Below are 23,963 nucleotides of genomic sequence, written 5' to 3' on the forward strand. Positions count from 1 at the left end.
TTTTTAGGGTCCAGGATTGGGTGGAGTTTAGGGTGGTGAGGGATTTTAAGGATTCAAAGATGGGTGAAGTTCATTCATGGAAAGGGGCTTCTGGGGTTCATAGATGGGCAGAGTTAGGGATGGTGATGGTTTTTAGGGGTCATGGTCAGGTGGTGTTTAAGAGTATGAGGGTTTATTTTAGGGTTCAGGGATGGGTGGAGTTTGGGAATGGTGAGAAGTTTTAAGGGGTCAGGGACATGTGAGACTTAGGCATAGAAAGAGGTGGAGTTTAGGGGTAATGAGGGATTTTACAGTACATTAAGGGGTGGATTGTAGGGGAAGAAAGGGCTTTTAGAGTTCAGAGATGGGTGTAGTTTAAGGGTCAGGAATGGGTGTAGTTTAGGTGTAGTGACAAATTTTTAGGTTTCTGTGATGGATGGAGTTTAGGGGTAGAAAGGGCCTTTAGGATTCAAGAATGGGTGGAGTTTAGGTGTGTGGAGAGACATTTAGAGGGCATGGATTGGTGGTATTTAGGGCTGGTGAGGAATCAGGGATGGATGGTGTAGGGGTGGTCAGCGGATTAAAAGCATCCAAAGTAATTGTTTGACAATGTAAAATATATCAATCTGAAATAATGTCTCCTGAAGTAAAGCACATAAATAATTACCTCAGACAAAAATATCACCGAAAATAAGGCATGCAACTTATGTATTTAGAAGTTTAAAATAAACAGTTTAGATAAAATGGTTTCTCTGTAATAGCATTCTGTGAAATCATTTTTCTTTGAAATCACATACAACCTCTGCATACTACACAGAGCAGAGGACAATTGTGAATGACACAACAACATACTCGTTGCTTAGTAGTGGTGGCTGAACGTCTCTATAAGAATGATATTTATAGAATACAAGTGAAATCTAAAGGTTTTGTGAAGCACCCGAATTAATAAGCTTTGGAGAAATATAGTGGTGTACTCCTAGTCAAAACCAAGTGCAATCTGTTGTGTATTGGCAAGGAAACAGCCAGACTGGTTGTGCCAGGTATCTGCTTGTATTTGTGTATGAAAAGCAAGTGTATGATTATGGACCATGTGGAGTCTGTATATGAAAAGTAGCCAGGGGAACAGTGTCGATTGGCAGTTTCTATCTTAAATCAATGTCTATTTCTCTACTGAATGAGAAGGTATGTAGTAGTATGACAGAAAGAGTGCCTTTTGAAGAGGGGTAGGAAAGGGGTTTGAAACAGAGGGTGAAAGATGAGAGGTGATAATGCGCAGACAGGGAAGCAAATTCACATGGTGAAGAGAAGTTAGGCAAGATAGGTGGAAAGGAGAGAATGAAAGGAAGCAGTAAAATGGAGAGAAGGTGAAAGGAAGTTAGTGACATGTCGGAGAAAATGCATGAATATATAAAAGGCAGGGAAGGTAAATGGCTCGAAATGGAAAACGAGACCACTTGTCCAAAAGAAGGGCAGGAGTGTAGATGGCAGATAAAGGGGAGGGAAGGAGGATTGCTGAAAAAAGAGTGTAATGAAAGTGTTAATGACATTGAGAGGGAACAAACACATGATATAGCAGAGGGAGGGCAGTAAAGTGGGGTTAGGGTAACAAAAAGGTGTTAGGCAGAGAGAAAGAGAGATAGCAGTGGTCTGGAAGGAAACAGAAATGGAAAAGGTACAATGGAGGTGAGAGAGAATGTAAGAAATGAAATGAAATGAAAAAGAAATGTATAAAGCGCGAGATTTTCACCCAAGAGAGTATGAAGAATAACGGAATGATGATATGTAGAAGAGATTGAAGGAAAGTGCACATGTAGGAGAGAGGGAAGTTAAGAGGTGAAATGGGGAGCGAGAGAGTGAACAAGTAATGAGGACTGAACTCAGAAATAGGCACAGGACATTGACTGGAGAAGGAGTGGTACATGGAAAGAGATGCAAGGAACAGTGGAGAGATGGATAGTAAGAAGTCAGTTGACAGATGGAGAAAGAAAAATGCGATAAGGAAATAGGAGAAAAGGCTAGAGGGGAGTGAGTAGGAATTGTAAAGGATATAGAGTAGGGATAACAGGAAAGAGGGAATGGAAGACATCAGCAAATAGGTGTCTTAGAGTTAAGAGGGGAATGTATAACGTTACATCGCATACATTCACAACGTGGTATTTTACATCGCATTCGTTACAACGCAAGTTGTTACAACAACTTGCGCTGGAGGGCGCTGGATTTAGGAATAGTATGATTTACTATTCCAACTCCAGCCTACGTAACAGTAGGGAAGGTGTTGGAATAGAAAATCATAGTATTCCTTAGTTTAGAGCACCATCCAGCGCAAGTCGTTGAAACGACTTGCGTTGTAATGACCGCGATGTAAACATACCGCGGTGTAACGACCGCGTTGTAAAGGTTGTTCTCCTAAGAGGGATACTTTAGGAAGGTGGAGATAAATGACAACGGGAGAGATTTAATATTTTTTGTGCAGCTCTGCAACAGAAGATGCAGAGCCGCATTGCGCAATGGCGAGGAAGCAGCACAGTCTCATTCATTTAACCTGACCTGCGGCTCTGGCTCTCTTCCCCTGCGTGCTGCCCCACGACCAGGCTGCCTACCACCTTACACACACCTTTTCACCATGGTGCTAAAGTGTGCTTGTGATATATAGCATGGGTTGGGCAGACAATTTCCACAACATATCACACATTGGATGTGTACTGTATACTGTAGCAATGTGTGAAATGCCAGGAGAAATAAAAACATTTTTTTTAACTTTCCACCTGTCGCAGAGCGGCGTTATTTTAGGCGCAAAGTCCTGTCATTCAATTTTAGTAGACAGTGCCTTGGGTAAAAAGGCTTTGGTGGCTGTGCTGCAACACCAAAGTACCACTCATGGAATGCCCCCTTGACAGAAAGTATCTCAAAGAATAAAGTGCTATTTGTACTGGGAAAGGGCACTTGTCTAGCGCAAAAAAAAGATTTGTGCTTATAAATAAATACCATATCAAGTGGAGAGTGTGTGTGAGAGAGTTAGAAAGAGATGAGGGGAAGTCAGAAAGAAAGAGAGAGGAGGGGAGTCAGAAAGAGATAGGAGAGAGGCAGTGCTTAATTTGTGCCGGTGCTTTCCGGTGCTTAGCACCGGCACTTAGCACCGGCACTTATCAGGGCCGGGTCTACACCAGGGGTCTGCAACTCTGCACATCATATGGCATTGCGGCGTAGACTGTATATAAAATAAACTCACTGACGGCGCATCACGTATTATTCCTTTCTGGACATAATTGGAGTTCGGAGAGCCACTCACAGCCTTGCGCCCCGGTGCCACTTCACATGGTGCACCAATGTGCCTGCTGTGAGCAGCAGACAGTGGCTCGGGTTTATTTGGCTTTCAAAAACAGTTGCAATGTTTTCAAGTCAAACTGTGGTTTGTTCGAGAATTGAACTCTGGGTGCCCATTTCACCCTTCCTCCCCCGCTACCCTTCTTCCTCTCTTTCAGTTTCCTCGGAAAGCAGACACGCGCGTGCTGGAGGGTAAGGTGAGTCGCACGCAGTTCGACACCACCAATGAGCAGCTGCACCGGATGATGCAGGAGCTGCTGGACAAGGTCACAGTCACTGTGGAAAGACAAGACTGGCAGAATGTGGCAGACAAGATCTCCTCGGACTCGGAGATGGAGTCCAAGGTGAGTGCCAAGCGCCTTGTGTGCACCATACTGCACTCAGTGCGCTTCCCTCCCTCCCCAGCTGATACCACATACCTCCAATTTTGTGTTCTGTAGTTTGAACTAAAATTGCATGACTGCAAAAATCTTCTTCCTGTGTTTCCCATGCCGCTATAGGCCATGCCATGTGTTTACGCCAATGAATGTCTGATCTCATTGCCTGCTGTACTTTTCGTGTTATTCTCTCAGACGCCAGTTGGTATGTGCATTGTTTCAGGGCCGTTGTGTCTGCGGTAAATCCATGCATTGCCCGGTAGAGAATTAAGGTTGACTAACCCCCCCGAAGTCTGGGTCTGGCCAGGGGATGCTGAGTAAGGTTAATTGAACAATTGCAGTCCATGTATAAAAGTAGCAAATAAACCCTCATGTAGCAATAGCACCTGGCAGCGTACTGGTCCAGACTGTTGGACTCACTCCAACCATAATTTATTTACTGATTCCATAATATGATCCCCATTCAGGCGTAACGATGCGCATTGCGATTTGCTTTAGTTATGTGGCAGCCCTTAGTTCAGTGTTGCCGTTGGGCGGGACACTGATTGGGCTGGGTTTGGTTCTGCGGGGGTAGGGGCTGTGCGGCAGCGTGCATAGATTTTTTTCAAAATGCGACGCCCGGTACACGCACACCCCGCCACGAGTCCTCAGAGCGGTTCAGGAGGTTAGCCCGAGGAGTGAATGCAGCAGCAGACCTAGGACGCCTATCACTATCAGTTAATAAAGGCAGGCAGGCAGGCCAGTGCTTGGCCACCCACCAAGAGTACCCGTAAGTAGTAGCCGTTGCCAAACCAACGCTGCTTTTTTAGGTCTCGGCTAGCGAAGGCTGCGCTTGCGCAGTCTCGCTCGCGAGATTCAATGACTTGGAGAAGAGGGGCTTGAACCCAACCCTCTTCTCCATTGGCTGGCCTCTTGAATGCTGGCCAGCCATTGGAGAAGAGGTTTGTCTCTCCGAACAGGCCCCGTCCTTTTCGGATTCGGGGGCGTGTTTTTTGCTACTTTTCTAATTATCTCCTCCAGCCAATGGCAAGAGGAGAGAAAAGAAAAACACGCCCCCGAATTCGAAACCGCCGCTGCCTTTCTCCAAGGCATTTCTGCTTCGCCTCGGAGAAAGGCAGTGGTGTGCTTGTTTTCTGGTCAAACGTTTCCCTATCTGTGCATTACTGCTTCCACCGTGAGCTGACTGAACGAGGTTTCTCAACGGTGACGCTTATTTACCCTGCAGGCTTGGGCAGGGCAGGACACCTGACAAAAAAATATACAGTTAATAAAAACATTTTAATTTTTGTTCATCCAAATTTAGGTGGACCATGGCATTAGGTCTTGAAAAAATGAGAGAGAGGTTTTTAAATTCATAAAAACATCAACCCTTCATGGTTTATCAATGAGAGGTATACGCCAGAAAAGAATGGTAGACCCCGCCATTGTTATTTTCCATATAGTCTACTCGGCTGCTTGAGTAACATGCTTACTTTGTGTCCTACTTCTATGTCTCTCATCACGATGTTACTCCCTGAGCTCCATCAGTTTTTGTCGGGTCACGTGACAAGAGATTGGCAGCTCCAGTGGCTTCGATCTGTTCACTGAAAGGGAGGTGGTGGGAGGGCCGGGAAGATGGCGGTGCGCAGGAGCGTAAGTGTCAGGTGCGGAGCTCAGTGAGTGCCCAGGAGATTGTGCGCACGGGTGATATGGAGAGCGAAGAGGAGCAGCATACCACGACCCTGCTGTGCATGGGATTCGCCAACCCTGGTGCCATCCGGAAAGCATTGCGTTTGGCAAAAAATGATATCAATGAGGCGGTGGCGCTGCTCACAAACGAGCGGCCGGGCTTGGACTACGGCGGGTATGAGCCTATGGATAGCGGCGGTCCTCGCGGGGACAGTGGCGAGGGCAGCCGCGGCGGGCGAGGAGGCTTCGACCCTCCACCGGCCTATCATGAAGTAGTGGACAGTGAGGTAAGGAGAGGAAGCTTCATATTTTGCAATGAAAGCAGGAGGGGAAGCAGCTGACAGCAGAGGTAGAGAGAGACCACACCCGGCATGGGGCAGGGTACCCCATCTGAGAATCATGGTGTGTGCATCCACACCCAGTAACTAAGAGGACGCATGGGGTTCCCCAATCCCCGGAAAAAATAGTATAGCAGGAACATCCAGCCTGTATGCTACGAGCAATCAATGTCTTGTAGCATATATGATGCGCCTTGTGAATATCGCGGGATGTTAAGTGTAGTGAGAGGGGTTGCTCCGCTCGCTCTATATTTCCCATCCTTGGGGGGGGGGGGGGGGGGGGGAAATCAGTGAACGTGAGCAGTAATGGGCTCTATTAGTAACTATCTACATTTGCACGTAATGAGACAGGCAACTTGATCAAGAGTATCCTACGATGCAAAAAACGGGAGCTACCCAGGTGGCATACACCCACAGGTTGGCGCACTTGGCGAGCAGTAGCTTACTTCCTATTGCCAAGTATACGCGTAGCAACACACGCAGCAGAAGCACCCTGAAATTCCCCCTATGTGGAGACGGCTGTAAACACACCTATTAATTGGTATCCATGGCGGCCCATTTAGTGAATTGCACCACGATAAATGCATACAATGAGCACTACAGTAGTAGCTCACAATCAGTTGGGGGATTCATCTAGATATTCTACCTTTAGTCCACTAACTGAGAAAATGTTTAGGGTGTCTATTATAAAACTTGTCAGGCAAGGAGAAAATAGAAGAATTCTGGGCGTGGGGATCAGTGTAAGGTAGGTCATTGCCAAGTATTTGTATGGGCCACCTGCTGCTATAGCCGCTTATTATTGTGCAAAGGATGAACAAACAGGAGGTATTGTGGAAGGTACAAAACTAAACGCGTCAATCAAAACGTGAGTTTGGCACGCACTCGCTTCTGGTGAATCGCTCTTGAATTGAATTAAAGGAATTCAAATACATTTAGCGTGCTACAGAGTATGAATGGCTGCTTACCTACGCGCCCCTCAGTAACTCAGTAAACCTCATTATGAAAAGCACTCCTCATTACCTACATGAGGAAATATGGTTTAATTATAGTTGTATTACAGTACAGTGTGTTTTAAAGCCATGTGAACTCGTGGAGACGAGCTGGATTGCTTCCGGGAGAGCCCCCCAGCCTGTCTGTACGCGCAGACACAGCCCATTTGCGGGGGAGTGCCTCTGGGGGCAGCCTGCGTCAGAGGGGGCAGGGACGCTATAAGCTGACACTTGGCTCGCGGCCTCCCACTCCACAGCCTCAGGCTATGCCTCTGACCCTGGCACGCAGTGTTCGCAGGGCACTGTGTACCCCTAGATGCGGATTGCCAAGGCCCAGCAGCCCCAGCAAAGCAGATGCGGAGCTCAGTACACAGATGAGCACTGCCCGGCCGCCACTCACCTCACTGTCACACAGTCGCCTCTCACCTATCTGACACACAGCCGCCACTCACCTCACTGTCACACAGTCGCCCCTCACCTATCTGACACAGAGCCGCCACTCACTTAACTGACACACGGCTATCATTCACCCCACTACTCCCGGCGGAGCATTCACCTCACAGCCACGCAATCCTCAATCACCTCACTGACACACAGTCCTTATTCTCCTTACTGCCATGTAGCCGCCGGTTACCGTACACCTCCACTCTGCACACTGAGGGTGTGACTTAACGGCTAGAGCGGCCGACTTTGACCCTGGGAAACCAGGTTCGAGTCTGGTGGAGGCTCAAGCATCCTGTGATTCTGGGCAAATCGCGTAATCTCAACTTGCCTGAAAAACATGAATGTGTACGTCTGTAATGCGCTCCGATGTCAAGTTAGTGCTATATAAAACAGAAACAACAAAAATCTGTCCTACAACTATCTAAGCTCACTCCTTCGGAGCCACCACTGGCATCCCTGCCATGCAGCCCTCTCACATCACCACCCTAGTCTTTACTCATCTTACCACCAGAGAGTCTTCACTCACTTCGCATTGTCAACTCCAGGATAGGGAGTAAGTGTATTGTCGTGTGTAGCAGCACACAGTCACTAGACATGTGTACCGCAATATCTGCCCTGGGGTGTGTGTGTGTGTGCAATGTCATGAGCAATGCCAATAGCTCTAACTTTAACAATGCCGAGACCATTGCATTGTAAATGCTTGTTCTTCTTGAGCGTGGTGGATGGCATGACGTGACGGTCACCGGCGTGGTAGCTCCGGCTCCATATGAAGAATCGATGATGGCTGACCCCGGTCTCTGGATGTGCAGTAGAGCAGTTGCTGCTCCTTTGCCACTGACAAGCGGGGCATAATTAACTTTGTGTGTGTCTGTGTGCAGCACAGACAAAGCAATTACTGAATACATGAGTAAAACCTCATTTACATAAATTAAATTAACTCAGCATGGTAGGGACTCGGGAGTGGCCTACACCAGTGTCAGCATAGAGCGGTGAACCACAGCCTAGCTGGGCAAGGGTTCAATGTACTTAAGAAAATGTGCAATACTGTAAAAAAAAAATAAGAAAAAGAGCTTGTAGAGTTAAGTTATCACAATAGGGCTGGCAGGGGTTAAGTTAAAGGCCCTGCCCGGCCCCTGCCCTTCTTCTACTCTTCTCCTGGCCGGGCAGTGGCCTTGTACTTGCACGCGGTGCCCGGCGTCGTAGGCATGATTGCTCAAGGCAGGCCTTAGACCCGTCACTCGGTGGCTTGCTTCACAATTCACTTCATATGTATCAGGGAGCTGTGAAGTAAACCACCGAGTGACGAGTCCAAGGCCTGCCCTGAGCAATCATGCCTACAGCGCCGGGCACCGTGTGCAAGTACAATGCTCTTAAGCTTAATGGCATTGATTTGTTGCAGACCAGGCCGCCACTGCGCCACAGGTGTTTAGTTAGCAGGCGTCAAAGCAGTTTGGAAATCAGCCAGAGGCAGGGTGGCATCCCAGATAGCTGCCAGCAGGTATTTCAGCAGGCACCGTGCGTCTTTTTAAGGCAGCTCCCTCGGCTAGGGCCCGGGCCTGGATAAAGAGCTCCCAAGCAGTAATCGCAGGAGGTGCCAAAACTAAATCATGAATGCTCTGCCTTTAAATGCTGTAGGTTTCATAGGTTGCCTTCATGACACGTAGAAGAGTGGCCCTCGAGAGGTAGAAATAAAGGTAGAGCAAGAGCGCTGAAGGGCAGAAAGAGGAGTTGTTTAGAAAAGAGGTGAAGCAAGAAGACAGAGGCGAGGTAGTGAAAAAGAGCTGAAGGTGAATCAAAGCTAGAGAGTGGTTGAGTTAAAGAGTAAGAGGTGAGATACAAGGTTCATAAGGTGTGGGAGAAGTAGAGGGATGGCTGTTGTGTCGGTGAGGAATGGAGAGGGTTAAAACTGGGAAAGGGGCACAGAAAGATGAGAGAGGGACAGAAAAAAGAGGTAGAGAAGGAGAGGTGTAGTAAGAAAGAAGTAAGACTGTGAGAGGTGAAGGGAAGAGTGGTAGACCTGGACAGTGGACAGGTGAGGTACGCAATGAATGGTGATGTAAATTGAGAGGATAGGAGAAAGAGAGAGTAGACTATAGAAATAAATGAGGAAGTGAGTGAGATGTGACTTAGAGAAATGAGGTAGGGACAATGGTCAGAAAGAGTGGTTAGATAGAGAAGTGAGAAAAATTAAGAGGTGAGGTATAGAAAGGTAAAGATAGGTGGGGAAAAGAGGTATGCGGTTGAGAGAAAGGGGTGAGGTTGATGGAAAGTGGACGCTAGAGAGGGAGATGATGGTGACAGTGCAGTGTGGTGCACAGCGAAGGGTGGACAAGAGACCGGGAGGTGAGGTAGAGAGCGAAGGGTAGAGATGGGCACAGAGACTGGCCGAGAAGTGAGATCGTAAGTGAGGCTCGCTTGAAAGATGTGCCTGAGGGAGAGCAGTGAGGCTGAGAAAATTGAGCTAAAGAGAGGAGAGAGGTACAGAACTTGGGTACATAAAAATCTGGAGATAAATAGAGAGGAAAAATGAGAAGTGAAGTAAGGATACGTACATGAAGCGGCAGCAGGGACACCAAAAGGTGGAGGGTGGTACATAAAAGTGTCATGGAACTGGAAGTAGTCAAGAGACAGCGATAGAGAAATGAGCTGAGAGAAGGGTGAGGATTTACTGATTTGATTTGTGAGGTAAATAAGACAGAGTTAAAGACTGAGGTTGCGTAGAGAAAGGTTGGACAGAAGCATGGTAGCAAGAGGGAGGTGAGGTGATGAATAACTTAGAAGAGGTTAGGGAGGAAGGGTGAGAAGGAAGCAGAGAGAGACAGGTAAAGAGTGGTGAGGTCAGATATAGAGAGCGAGATGACAGAGCAACAGATGAGCAAGGAGAGAAGGAAATGTATATAAAAGACAGGGTGTATAGGGAGGGATAGGTAGAGAAAGACAAACAGAGATAGACCTGGGGGTGGGGGGAGAGATATGGAGAGAAAAATTGAAGTGAGTAAGAGAGAGAAAGAATACCGGGGAGGGCCTTGGGAGGTCCAGATTAATTGCCCACCTTGCCCTTGCCTTAAAGAATCTCTGGGTGACAAACCACCCCAATTACGTATACAAAGTTGTGATCCTCTCTTCAAAGAATGCAAATGCCCTCCAACCCAGTTGATTTAATTAAACCCCGATGGCATCAGCCATTCATGAGTGCGTTTGTAGTCTGTAAAGGGAAGACAGCAGTGTTGTTTAGTGCAGCAGTATTTATGTACCGACTTGTATGAAATGTATATTATTAATTTAACTTATAAAAGTTTGCAATCTCAAGTAATGCACATAAGGTGATGGCAGCACATGGCAGTGGTGGCACCAGCTTATGTTTCACACTTGACTTGGGAATCTTGCACTGTTGCTGTCACTGCTACTGAAATTCAGATTGAGTATTACAGCTGACTTTTAGACGTGCCAGTTGAAGAAGGAAGGTGGAGCCGATAGAGTAAGTAGGTGGAGCCAGCAAGGGAAGTGGGTGGGGCTGGGGAGAAGTAGGTGTGGCCTCCGACAAACATTTGAGCACCTGGACTTCATAGTTTACTAATTAAGCACTGGAGAGAGGACAAAAGAGAATTGTGTGTGTGTGAGAGACGAAGGGAGTCAGAGAGAAAGAGAGAGCGAAAGAGGTTTGTGTGTCAGTCTGTGAGAGGGAGAGATGAGGGGAGTCAGAGAAAGAAAGAGATACAGAGAGTGAAAGAGAAGTGTGTGTGTGAGAGAGACGAGGGGAATCAGAGAAAGAAAGTGAAAGAGAAGTGTGTGAGTAAGAAAGAGGAGGTTCCATCCTTACCTTTCTGGCCACCACCTGGAGCCTGGTTCTGAGACTGTGACTCGCTGTTGGCTCGGAGCTGGAAGGGAACACAGAAGACAAGCATAAGAATACATTGGGCCCATTAAAGCCGAATGCCGGTCCTGGAGTCCCCGCAATCTACATGTCAACAGGAAGCAACAATCCTTACCCCTCGGTAGTGCAGCTGCGGGGGACCAGAGCCCCCAGACACTGGCACACATGCCTGGCAATCCGCCACACTCCAGGAGCCATTAATGAGCTCACTGTGCCATAAAATGAACAATCTGTTTCCTCGTCCTCAGCTGACGAACGAACTTGCGCGCGCCCTGCGTGAAGAAGCGCCATTTTATCATACTAATGGGGCCGCCAATGAGCTCCCAGGGTATTCGAAAGCAGATGGGTGGAATGATGTCTCCTTAATTTAGGAAGAGAATTAACCTTTTACGGCAGCGCCAAAGTCTTTGTTTCCAGAGGATGACAGGCCTGTACCCATCAGCAATGCATCATCTTTCAGCTGCCTCTCTGGTGTCCTAGCCAAGACTATGGAGACATTGAGATCTAACAGCTGTTAAACCAAACTGTTACATGACAAGAAAAATAATCACTTATTGTATGGGATGAGTAGAAAGGAGGGATGGAGGAGGGAGGAGTCTCTAGAAAGAGAATAGGGAGATCATAGTAGTAAAAGACACGCCCCCTCCCTGAACACCTTCAAGAAGACCCTCAAGACCTGGCTCTTTGGCTGAAATGGATCTGCATACCCCCCCCCCCCCCCCAGCACTTTGAGACCCTCACGGATGAGTAGCACGCTTACGAATCCCTGATCGATTGATTGAAAAGAAGTTTGGTATGAGTCCAAGGAGGGGTACATGAGAAGGTTTGAGGTGAGCCGCTAATGATAGATGAGGTAAGAGTCTAGAAAGGGTTATTTTGGGGATGGTAGTAGTAGAATGAGGTTTGGGATGAGCCAACGAGTGGAGGTAGATGATATATTGAGAGACGTATAAGGTGAAATATAGGGAAGTGCATTGGAGAGAGTCAAAGTTTTTATATTTTCTTTGCAAATGAGCTTCTTGTATAAGCAAAAGGGCAGCAGGGCACAAGCGCTGTTAACACTAGCATAAATTAGAGATGGACATAGATCGGACACACACACAACCACACCGCAGGACTGCAACATGCAGAAAATAAAACACAACTGCAGCGCCAGCGTGACACACACTGATTAGCACCGACTGCAAGGAAGATGCTGCATGCTGCAACAACTGCACCACAGTCACAGACAAACAGCACAACATACAAGAACTGTCAGACACATCCAACAAAAATATACAGCAGCAAATGTTGAGTTATGCCTTCTTTGACTAACACAACAATATACTTTTTAACTGAAATGTTGTAGGAAGTGGTGTATATTTATAAGTACAGTAAAGCCACAACTCTGTGTATGACTATTGCTAATCCGAGCCATCTTTAAGAAAGGCTGTTGTAAATAAATCACATCAACGTCAGTATTGGTCGAATAATTGATAAAATTTAAAACGAATTGCTCCTCACCTCAACAAAAAAAAAAAAGAATTACTAACAGAGGAACTTTCAAAGCACATTTAACCAAAGAGACCTTTCAAATAGCATTAGTTTCCAATGCAGAGTTGGGGTTTGGGCCTGCATAATGGGTCTAAGTCCTTAAAGACACTCTGCTTACCACCTGAGCAGATGCGGTCCACACTAGTTGGACAAAAGGAAAGTCTTACCTATAGAGTGATATTAACCAGTGCTAACTCTCACTCTTTTTCTCACCCAGGTCTATCTCCCAACAGTTATAAACTCTGTTCTGTTGCAAGAGCTATGTTTCTGCCCAGCTCGGCATATCATTCAGCTTCTCAGCGCAGAAAAAGCTTCAAGCTTGGATCTCATCTGATTACAGGTAGCTTCAACCGATCACGAGGATGAAGTCAGTTACCTTACATACATAATAAACAAAGTGGCAGCAATATGAGCCTCTCAAGTGGCTATGTGCAGAGGCGACAAGGAGGTACTGTAGCAGCCTGATACACCTCTCCATAGACCTATTATTGTGTCTATCCTATGGTAGGATTTTGGTGGCCTTAAAAAAGACCTAGGCCTGTGCACCTTGCCTATCATTCAGTAGAAACGGATCTCACCTGTATGGATTTAATAGGACTTGACCGACCCGTCTAAAGTGTCCTTAATATGACGGTAGCCTCACTCTTTATGAATGAGTATCTCACACTAGAAAACGTTTAACTCATTAAGAGTAAGATATCCTCACTGAAAGGTGGCCTCATTCATGGAAGCACAATGCATCACATGAAGGCTGTCTTAGTTAGATATAATCCTCACTCCCACGCATCACAGGACTTACAAGAAGAGGCCCTCTCATTAGTATGGGCCATCGATTCTTGGCGCAAGGAACGGGCTCCGGCAGACCCCCGCGCCAACTCAAACTTCCACTGACTCCATCTCGGCTGTCTCCTTAACATCAGAAGTTTTGACCACTCTGGCCAAGCTCTCCATCATTGACTTGGAGCTGGTCTTTGAAGTGCCTACTTAGGTCCTTTGAATGTTTAAAACACTTCAACAAAAGAAAGAAGAGATCCAGAATGACTGATCCCTGCAGGTCATGGTCTGGAAGATCCTCGTGCAGGCCGGTGAGCTTGTATTGATAAGTGCTATTTCTTTCTAATGGGGTAAACCTGCCAGGATAGAATTTGGGGCTACCAAGGACTTGCAGCGTTTGCATGCAAGTGAAAATGTCCCTGATTCCAGCATGTTTCAAAATGGACTTTCCAGTGAACAGAAAAACTGAGAGAACAGTAGACCTGATACCCCATCAAATGATACCAGGTAAATGTATTAAACAGGGAGCAAAGGAGAGCATTTCATTTTAATCACAGCTAATCCAAATTTCAAAAACGAACATTTTTGTAACTTCTCTTTCTGAGTTTACAATATTGTATCAATCAGGAGCAGGTGGGAGTTACTAAGTTACTCAAATTATGCTTGTCCAATAAGCATTCACTATCACAAAGACTACTCTGCCACACACGTGTTGGTTCAAAGTCTTAAATCCATAAATATGGAAAATAAATATTTGTATTATAGTGCCCATAACAATCAGCCCCAGGCACCCATAGATACTATAAAGAATAGGGTGGTGTTTCATGCATTATTTAGTTGTGTGGAAATGACATTATTACAGTTAGGAGATGAATATAGAATTCTTGGCTCAATATGCAAGGCCCCTGGAATTATGCTGCAAAGGAGGACCAAATTATGCAGCAGGATTGACTAAATTATGTGGCAAGAAAAGGCAAGTCACTGTCTACATTTTATGAAAGTATTACTTCGTAATTTTGTTATTATTTCACATGTTAACACTGTCTGGGCAAAGGTTTCATCTCCTCATTACCATGTCAACATTCAAATACGGTAATGTGCATCTAAAACGTAACCACTCAATCTTTGCCTAGGGTCATCCACTGCGCAGCAACACAAGTTGGCACTTTTAGTACGTTTTGAACCGCTTGAAGAAGAAACAAGACTTCTTTTTGTTAGAACATACAGATTTTGCAGCAGATGATGTATTAAGTGGTTAAGGAGTCAAATACAAAATTATGCCAAAAAATGCAACGGCAGCCAGTGACCCTAATAATATGGAACCTATGTAATGCTTTCTCGGCACTGCCTTGGATTACTCCAGATTTACCATGCCAAGCAGCTTTGTGAGTCTGACTGAAGTATTGGGTTGCCCTTGCGTCACTTTGTGTGACACAAGGTGAAAGCAATCCTATGATGAGTCAGGGCCTCAGTGTTCAGTCAGATTTTAATCTTTGGCAGAGACCAGAGGCCTGAATTAGAGGAGGGCGGTACTGTAAGAAACATCAGACATAGGCTTTTCTTCCCAAAGCGGCCACATCTTCTGCCTCCGGCAGTGTCTGAAGTGATAACACAAGGCCGGATAGAAGAAGGAAATGAAAGGAGCACGGACTGGGCGTGAGGAAAAGGATGGAGACAAGATGAGTTGAGAAAACACAGAGATGGACTGAGCAGATTAAAAGTTAATATGAAGAACGGAGGAGGGAATGGACACCAAGGAGAAAAATATTGGTAAGATGGCCATATAGGGAAGGTTATGGAATAAAAAAGGATGATAAAGTGATTGGAAGTTGGGCTGGGAAAATAACTCTTGCTTTGACACTATTTTCCACACATTACCCCCAATCACTAACCAAGCAATGATTCCCGAAAGGTTGCGATCCATGAATGTGGGGCTCTTTTTATTAGATACCCAGGCCTATGTTTGGTCCCAATCTGATCCAGTACCCGTGAAGAATATGGATAAATGGGTCTTGTACATTTAGCTAACCCAAAATGTCTTGTAGTCTAGACTCCTCTGCAGAGGCTGATCTCAACAGTGGAGATCAGTCTAGCCTTGGCATCGCATCAAGTGAGGAAGGGAAGAGCTAACCGCCTAGGAGATAGTACAATATCAACCTTGAGAGCTGGCAGTATGCAAGTATTGGCATATGGCACAATGTGCTTCCATGGCTGACCTAATATAACCCTGATGCCTTACACAATGCAACTGCCAAGAGAAGGTACAAAATAAGTCATAAGAGGTGGACCCTTTGAAGTCTAGGGTTGGCACAATGTAAGCCTCGAGACAGAGGCATAACAAAAGCCTGTGCAGTGCAGGGAGTGAGGACTCGAGCTCTGGGAGCCCTCTCCGTCACTGGCAAGTCCCTTGCTTGAGGGCTCCAACTGGATCCGGAGCGTCGGGCCCCCTGCATGTACCCCTCAAGTTCCGGTTCGTCACTGCCCCGAGATAGAGCACAAAGTGAGTCGTGCGAGAGAGCACGATGTAAGACCTGATGGTTGGCACAATATCAACCCCGCAAGTGGTCTTCATGGTTAGCATTAGGGAAGCTTGTAATTAGCTAAATATAAGGACTGGCTGCATGATGTAAGCAAAGGCCTGGCACAATGAAACCCTTGAGACCTGGCTTAATACAAGTCCTCACAGGTGACTTCATGTACTGTCTGCAAGTGGACACAGTTTAAAGGGCCTTGTGGGCTCTCTTCATGCTACCAAAGCAATCACTATAGCAATAGTTATTCCACTATTCTGATGTCCATGCAGAGCAGTCCAAAGTATTTTTGCCTTTAATAAATTGCCTTGGTTCTGATAAGCCACCTTCAGGATTAAGGTGCCTGTTCATTTGATGTTCTTTGGTGTAAAAGTCCATCTCTGAATGCCTACTTGTAGCCAGCAAACCAACACTTGCCACCAAGCAGTAATCACTGCCAAGGCAATAAATCACCCCAAGAGGCAACAAGCATATTAGAACATCTTGAATGCATTTACACAACACCTCTGTACAACCAACACAGGCCAAATGCCATTCAGACGACAAAGAAAGAACACGCTACCAACATACTGGGCAATGCGCAAGTGTCGCCATTTCACCTTGACACCAAACTCGCCTGAACTTGGGTATATCACATAACACCGAAAATGCATGAGTCCTACTACTGCGCCGGCCACAACCACTGCTACAGCGGCGGCGAGAACCATGGATTCCAGAAGGAAGGAGGCCCCGGAGATGGAACTGGACTTACAGGACTTAGGCAGGGGTTTGTGCTCAAACCACTTTGGGGTATAAAATGGTGCTATGCATGAAACCATGTATTAATTGTTTGCAATTTCCAAACATTAAAATACATTTCAAGTGGAAGAGGCCACATTTGACCTTGTTTCACTTTATTTAACATAGCGTATTTATGCTTCAAAATAAAGCGCATTAAGGAGACACACCTGATAATAATGCCTGTCAACATAAGATGTCTACGATACAATCATTTAAGAAATGAATTCAATTATACTACAAAGTGCCATTAGCTCATTACTTGCAGCCCATGCGGTTGCATGCGTTCTCCATAGAAAGCAACAGAGCGCCAGGCTCCTCCATCGGTTCTCCTTGAACAAGGAACCTTGAGCTGTGAAAGTTGGAACACAAGGACGGACGTTGAAAAATGAAACCATTGCATGACGGACTGTGCATTGTGGGCGATTCAGTTCCAAAAAAATCATGCAGAGTGAAACTTCTCGTTTAACACGTCTTCCAACTCAGAGCACTATGGTTTGTCTCAAATAAAGCCGACATGCCTGCACTTCTTGCAATAAAAGCTTATTCTGTGTGTCCTGGTCATGCTCTAAAACCTGTGTTCCGTTTTGGGTTAGTATGTGTCACATCATAGTGAGCTGAAAAACACCCGTTTTCTTAAAGAAAGTACTGTGCATATCATATTTAATATGCACGCATTTTACCTAAAGGCACTTTAAGATACAGGAGAGGAAACCCCAAACAAGCATTGGCAAAGCCAATATGTCTCGCTTACAGCCAGCCATTCCCTTTGGCAATTGGGTGGGGGTGGTGAACAGGAGGGTGGGTGGAGTGGTGAACGAGAGGGTGAGCTGTTGGTGAATGAGAGGGCGGTTGAGGGGATAACAGAACTTGGCTCTCCCTGTGCCTACAAAAAACAAGCAGTAACAAAGGAAGAAAGCAGGGATTAAAAAAATAACCTGTAAGAGGGAATTTAAGAGGCAGGGGGTGTCTGTGGTGGATGAGAGAGGCATAAGGTGGAATCAACACTGGAGCTTTGGTATTCGTCACTCCGACATTCAAGAGCGATGGAGACGGGCTTCTGAGCAAAACGTTGGTCCTGGCACTTATTTCTTACAAATTAGCACTGATCGCATAGCCCGGAGGGGAGTGCCGTTGTGAGCACGCTTTCTTCTCACAATAAAGATGCACTGTAATGTGTCTTGGACGGTGTGTTCAACAGTGCATGCACGACGATGGACAGAGTGGGTGTCCATGTGAGGGAGTCTTTTGAGAAAGGAGGAGAAACTGGGGTTTAGAGTCTGGAGGAGACATGGCCAGTACTGAGAACCCGCGAGTTCCTATGAAAAGGCATTCACTAATCTTTAACTGCAGGAGCCGCAAACAGGTTTTACTTTTCTACATGTCCCTTGTAAAGGAAAATCCCTCTGTTTCAGCCAACATTTGAGTACTTCAAATGGAAAACTCTGGGAAGTGGGGGGGGGGGGCAGCGGATAGCTTTGAATCTCCCACTGATATTTATTGCAAGAGGTAACATTTACATCAGAGGAAAACTGAAGTATTATTACTTTGTGGATAGAGAAAAGAATCTCCTATATTATGCATTAGAAAGGGAGCCTTAGCAAAAGGGTTGGCATACTTAACGTCCTTCCACGTTACTCCTGTACTGGTGATGTTCCATTATGGGCCGTGAGGACACAATAGTTATTTTTAAGCCAATCGGATCTGCGCTTTTTGTGGTGAGACCTTGTGAGCAAGCGGAGTGGAGCCAGTCTCTCACAAGCAGTCAAGTGGGGCTCAGTGCCAGCTAGAGCAGGGGTGATGACTAGGCATAACCCTTTCAACTCTTGAAACATTTTTTTAAATAAGTTCTCAGATCTGTTTGCAGCGTAGAAGGAATGATATCCTGATTTTGTAATACTCAGGTTTCCGAATTTCTTCACAAAATCTCATAATTAATTACTGATAATATTAGCGAGCACTAGCAACGTCAGTTTGTGAGTTTGAAAGCTCTTACAGTAGCAATAAAAACATGCCGGCTGCCGTGCACAACAATGAAAGAAGCATTGAATACAACATGGCCAATCATAGTCCCTGCTCTCACTCAGGAGCCAATAAATTATGCGTCAATAAATTACGATCCTGTAGTAATGTCATGTGAGTAAGTACACAAACATGTTAAGCAGATGTGTAATGATAACACCAAAAATGCTCTTAAACCACTGAGAGCCAGTGAAAAACATTGCATCCCAAAAAAATGAAAGCTATCCCAAGAGAATGAATGCTTGTTGTCCACAAAATGTAAGTTAACGCAGTGCCGCCACTTACTCCTTACAGCCCTCATGGCGGTCTCAGTGGCGACGCTGGCCCGATGTGGGTTGTAGGAGTAGAAGATCAGTTGGCCTGGACACAGAAGTGCTACTCTGCAGCGATGATGGTGGGCGGGGCATAGCCCGGAGCAGAGGTGCTGGGAAGGAAGTGACTGAGGAGGACGCAGGAGGTGACGAGCAAGTGACACACTTAAAGTCTCCATGGCTCTCGACGATGTATAGCCGCACACATGCCAGCGATGAGTTGGGAGTCCTGTTACACTAAGGTTGTGAAGAATCTTCTTACTAGCACCGAGACCGTCTCTTCGCATCACAAAGGCCTTGCAGCTGTCTCAGGCTTGGGCGCTGTATCGCTGTCCAACTTTGTCCAGACCACCTCTAACTCAAATAATTTAACAGCTTTTCCCCGAAAAAAACATGCATAACTCCCATCAAAAGACGCCCAAATAGTAGTATCCTACTAAAAAAAAAGCCCAACCCTGGAGTGGGGGAGAAAATGATTATGTAATAACAGGGACTGGGAAGGGGGTGGCGCGAAAGGAGCAGCATACAGAGAAACGGTGGGTGGGAGGAGAAAGCAGTAACCCTGGTTGCAAACATCAGCTGTGCGCGTTTGCTTGGGAAAGTCAACAAACATTCGAAGAACACGTGCTGAGGCAATCGTAAAAAATAGTGCACAAAATTAACTGAAATGGACAGGAGCAAAATGAGACATGTGTCAGGGCCAGTCACCATGAGAGGGAACAACACCCCAAAAGGAGGGACAAATGGCCGCAATTTGCCCCTCAAAAGTAAGGCATTTAGAAAGGTACACAAAAGAACCAATCCAAGTTGATGGGCGTGCTAAAAGCCCATAGAGCAGATACAGCTAGGCTCGACCTGTAAGAGAAATGCTGCATATTTGGTTTTCTTCTAAACTCTGACCACAATAAGTCATGCACCGACAACAGTGAGGGCGACGTTAACATGAATTTGCATTAATGGGCAGCCAAAACATATTATTGACAATGAATCATGCTTCATAAATTTCGTTTCCTGCATCAGTCCAAAATCCTTTCCCCAGTCTTTCAGCTGAGGACATTAACACACACTGGGCAAAGTTCTCACCTTGGCAATACCCAATGACCGCAATCAACAACTGAGAAGTGACCAGTCACCTTTAGCAGAGTGGCTGGCACCGGGTTAAATTATTGCGCAACATTTACAGTGTACCATAATCTGTTTAAGCTAGAAGAGAGTTTTGTTTCAAATCACTCGAAAGTGCTGCAGTTGAAAGATGACGTAAGTTCAGCGGTTCTACCGACCGACCAGTCCTGTGCGCGAGCCATACATGCATCACCGTGAACTGCACCATACATTGTCGCCTGTGAGACTGGAAAAGCTGAATTTGAGCCGTTTGTACTTCATCTTTTCAGCACTTAATGCTACCAAACTCGGCAGAAGCAGTGATTGACGGTGCATGTTGTGGTTGCTGGAGTGAATTGTATCTTCTGATGGATGGCGCCAAGTCGTCAAATGCGTGATGTGATCTGCGGGAGCGGTCGGTCTCTGAGTTATTGACCGGTGCTTTATCACGGGGAATGGGGTGGGATGTCTCATGCTTCTTTCTCCCTGCCTGCTCGCTATAAATCTCCTTTGCTCGTCTTCATTTTGGCTGGTTCAAACACCCTGTGGGACTTGTCTCTCTCTCTTTCCCTTTCCTCTTCATTTTGTGCAACAGCTGAGGGGATTCTGCAAGATTTCTGCTCGCACATGCACGGAGTCAGCCAGCCGGTGCGCCAAGAAGCCTAAATCTGAGATGTTCCTGTGTATTATGCTCATCAGATAACAGAAAGGCGCTGCCTGCTCAGTTCAGAGCCCGGGCCGTGTCTCTTTCACTGTGATTAAGCACATCTGGCAGTCACAGCTCTCCGATTAGAAGAAGGTGACTTCCAGTAACAGAACTCGATCAATATCCGGTGACCTTAAAGCAGATCACTTGCTCTGGGGAGTCATTTATCCAACACGTCACGCCAGCAGACAGCTTCTCAGCGCTACCACACAGACCAGATTTACCTGTCTCGAGGTAAAATAATAATAATTAGCGGATTCATTGTAGGCAAACCCGATTTTTCCCAAAATTCCTTGTAGTTTCAACACATCCTAAACACCTTTTGCTACTTCATTATCAGCAGTGGAGTCAGATAGAACCCGGTATCAGGTGGAACTCCACGTCCTTGATTACCCAATGTTCATCAGGGTGGGGAGATCACATGGGAGCCCAACTTGTTGATTACCCGACCTTTATTAGGTAGTGGGTTCTGTTTGAACTCCACATATTTGGACTATCAAATCAACGTTAAAGAGACAGATCCAATGGAAACCTGCCTGCCTGGACTCCCCAGTTACAATAATGGGAATGGAGGTGAGTGGACGTTCATTCCCTTGGATCCTCCGGTCACCATCCGAGCGATCAGTCTTCGATACGCTAACCACAAACTGATGAGTAGAATCCGATAGAACCACGGCTTTAGACACTGGTGAATGTGGAATGCCATATCCGCGGCTCACCCACAAACAATTAGGGAGGGGAGGGAAGCTGAAGCCCAAGTCCAGGAAATCTCCGATCACCTGGACAACAGTCAGACGAAGCCCCAGTTCCTTGTTCTCCCATTTGTTAACAGTGCATCTGTAGGGTCGGTGGAATCGGTGGAATCACCCCCTTCTTGGATCCCCTAATAATCAAGCATCCCATGTATCCTACCTACATCGTACCTCCCTTTCGGCACAGGGTACTGAATTGATTTTAAAAATCTACGATAGGATTAAATTCAAGCCAACGCTTAGGTATAAAGATGATCTGCCTATGTGCTTCTCTTCTGATCAAACTCAATTCACAATGGTACAGCATGGTGTTGTTGAGGGCGTAGAGTGACACTGAGTGGGACAATTGAAGGAGTACTGGGCCGTACTGGAAAGTAAAACCAGCCGTGGCCAAACTGCTCAAACCAGTCTCACACGACAGGAGGCTTTGACTACATTGTGCCATCGGAGCATGATTAAGTCATCACGGCCCATTCTGTTCTGAAAGCATCCCCCATAGCTTGTAGCCTGCTAGGGAAACGCCAGAGTGATGCAATGGCCAGGTCAGCCTTGGGGCAGGATTATGGCAAGTGGGATAAGTGAGGGAGCATGGGTAAGTACAGATGTTGATAAGTAAGGAAAATGAGCAGTGATAAGTGTGGGTAGGTGAGTTGGAGTAGCGACCGGGTTAAGTGATGCTTACTCTGGATGAATCAGTAGACAGTGACTGTGTGGATCAGTGAGGGGGCTTAAGATTTTCAGTGTAGATAAGGGGGAAGTTGTGAGGGTTGAGTAACTGTGAGTGTTGATATCGAAGGGATAGAGTGGCAGTGGGTAAGAGTGGAGAGAACGTATCACCCTTTCTCCTTTCTGTCAACACAATGGAAAGAGTTGTGTTTGATTCTCAGATGTATGGATGGACCACGGTGAAATTACAATACTCTTTAGTGGTATCGCAATGGCAACATCATGATCTGGTGCTAAGCAATTTGCTCGTCTCAAAGTAACCCAGCTATAGATGTAAAGAAAACAAACTGGTCTCAAAGTTTTGCTCATAAGCTTGCTTCTGGAGTTATGAAATGTCAGAGTGCCATAAATCAAGGCTGAATTGTCTTGATTCCGCCTGATGCCCCTTTAAACCACCGCCAGTCATTCCCTACCTCTCCATCTCACCCGTGCACGTTCTTTTTCATCCCGGATTTCTCCATCTATCACTGTTTTTCTCACTTTCTACCCTCCTTCTTTCACACTTTTGTTTTTTCTCTCTCCTGCTCTGGCTCAAAGTTTGTTTTCCCTTCCTTCTTTCCCCTTTTTTGTTTTGTTCTCTCTCATGCTCTCCATGAAAGTCTGTTGAGGAAAATAACAAGTGCCCGTCCCCAAAAATGAATGCCAGTTGGCCCCACCTGCAACCACCGGCTCAAATTAACTACTGCCAGAATGCTTGCGAAAGTTTTTTCAATTGGCAACCTTTTGGAAGCCCATTTCTTTTATCACCCACTATGCCATATACAGATCAGCCTTGGTCCTGCTCCGGTAGTAACTGTCCAGCCCCAATAGCAGAGCAAGTTGTCTCATTTATAGACTGGTCACCTAAGAACACCGCCCAAGCACAATGCCCAGCTAGAAACGCCTGCAAATGTTATCTGCTGAAACGTGTCCAACAGTGCCCTAGCCCAACCAGACTTTTGAAGGACTCTCCGGCAAGGAAAAATGTTCATTTGTTCTTTTTGCGAACTGGAAGGGAGACTTGAGAAGATCACGTCTTCCACAGGGTCCGACCGGCCTACTGGGCATTCCGGCAGTCCCCGATGGGCTGGTCTGAAAGGTCAGTATGTGGGCCCTTTTTGGGCTCTTTGTGGCCTTGTTTTATGGTCTGCTGTGCCAGCTTCCACTGGTAATTTCCCTAATATTACAAGAAGCATTGACTGCAGCAAGTTGAAATCCATGCAGTTTTCCGTACTTGCGAGACACTTATACAGCATTTCTTCACACGTTCAAATCTGCCCCATTTGCAAACATCGGCCACATTCTCATCTTTCTGATTCACTATTAAGGTCCCTGTAGTGTTGGGCCTCAGGCCCACATGCTGCGGAATGATGTACACTGACACAGCGTAGTATGGTGCAATAACTGACCTAGGGCTGCCCCTTTTATTAACAGGGTCACCTGACTGGTGACGCCTGTGGTGGGTGGGTGAATAGTGTGGGTCACATCAGCAATGGAACACTACAATGCATCCAGCTGGATACTACAGTCCCTTCTGTTTTGGTGCCCGGGACTATTTTCTGTCCCAGTCTGACCCTGTTCTTCCAACTCAGCAGATGTTGACGCCAGCTGCGCGTGCAGGGAGAACATCCCTCCTATCTTTTAACTGCATATTACACCCGATAGTGGTTTTGAAAGGCTTGTGAGATTCACTATAAATCTCCAGGACAAATGAGAAGCCTGCCCGTGAGCCATCGTCCATCGCAGAATGTCCTGATA

At 46.2% G+C, this 23,963-nt stretch overlaps 1 protein-coding gene across 1 annotated transcript in view; it reads right to left on the minus strand.

Annotated features, from left to right (window-relative positions):
- Positions 1-23,963, minus strand: part of PCP4L1 (Purkinje cell protein 4 like 1) — a 285,781-nt gene that overhangs the window by 66,578 nt on the left and 195,240 nt on the right. The window contains exon 2 of the mRNA XM_085638663.1: positions 10,940-10,997. Coding sequence (XP_085494789.1) covers positions 10,940-10,997 — 58 coding nt within the window. The remainder of the gene's footprint in view (positions 1-10,939; positions 10,998-23,963) is intronic.

This window comes from Triturus cristatus, chromosome 12, assembly GCF_964204655.1.
Source record: "Triturus cristatus chromosome 12, aTriCri1.1, whole genome shotgun sequence".
NCBI classification, from domain to species: Eukaryota; Metazoa; Chordata; class Amphibia; order Caudata; family Salamandridae; genus Triturus; species Triturus cristatus.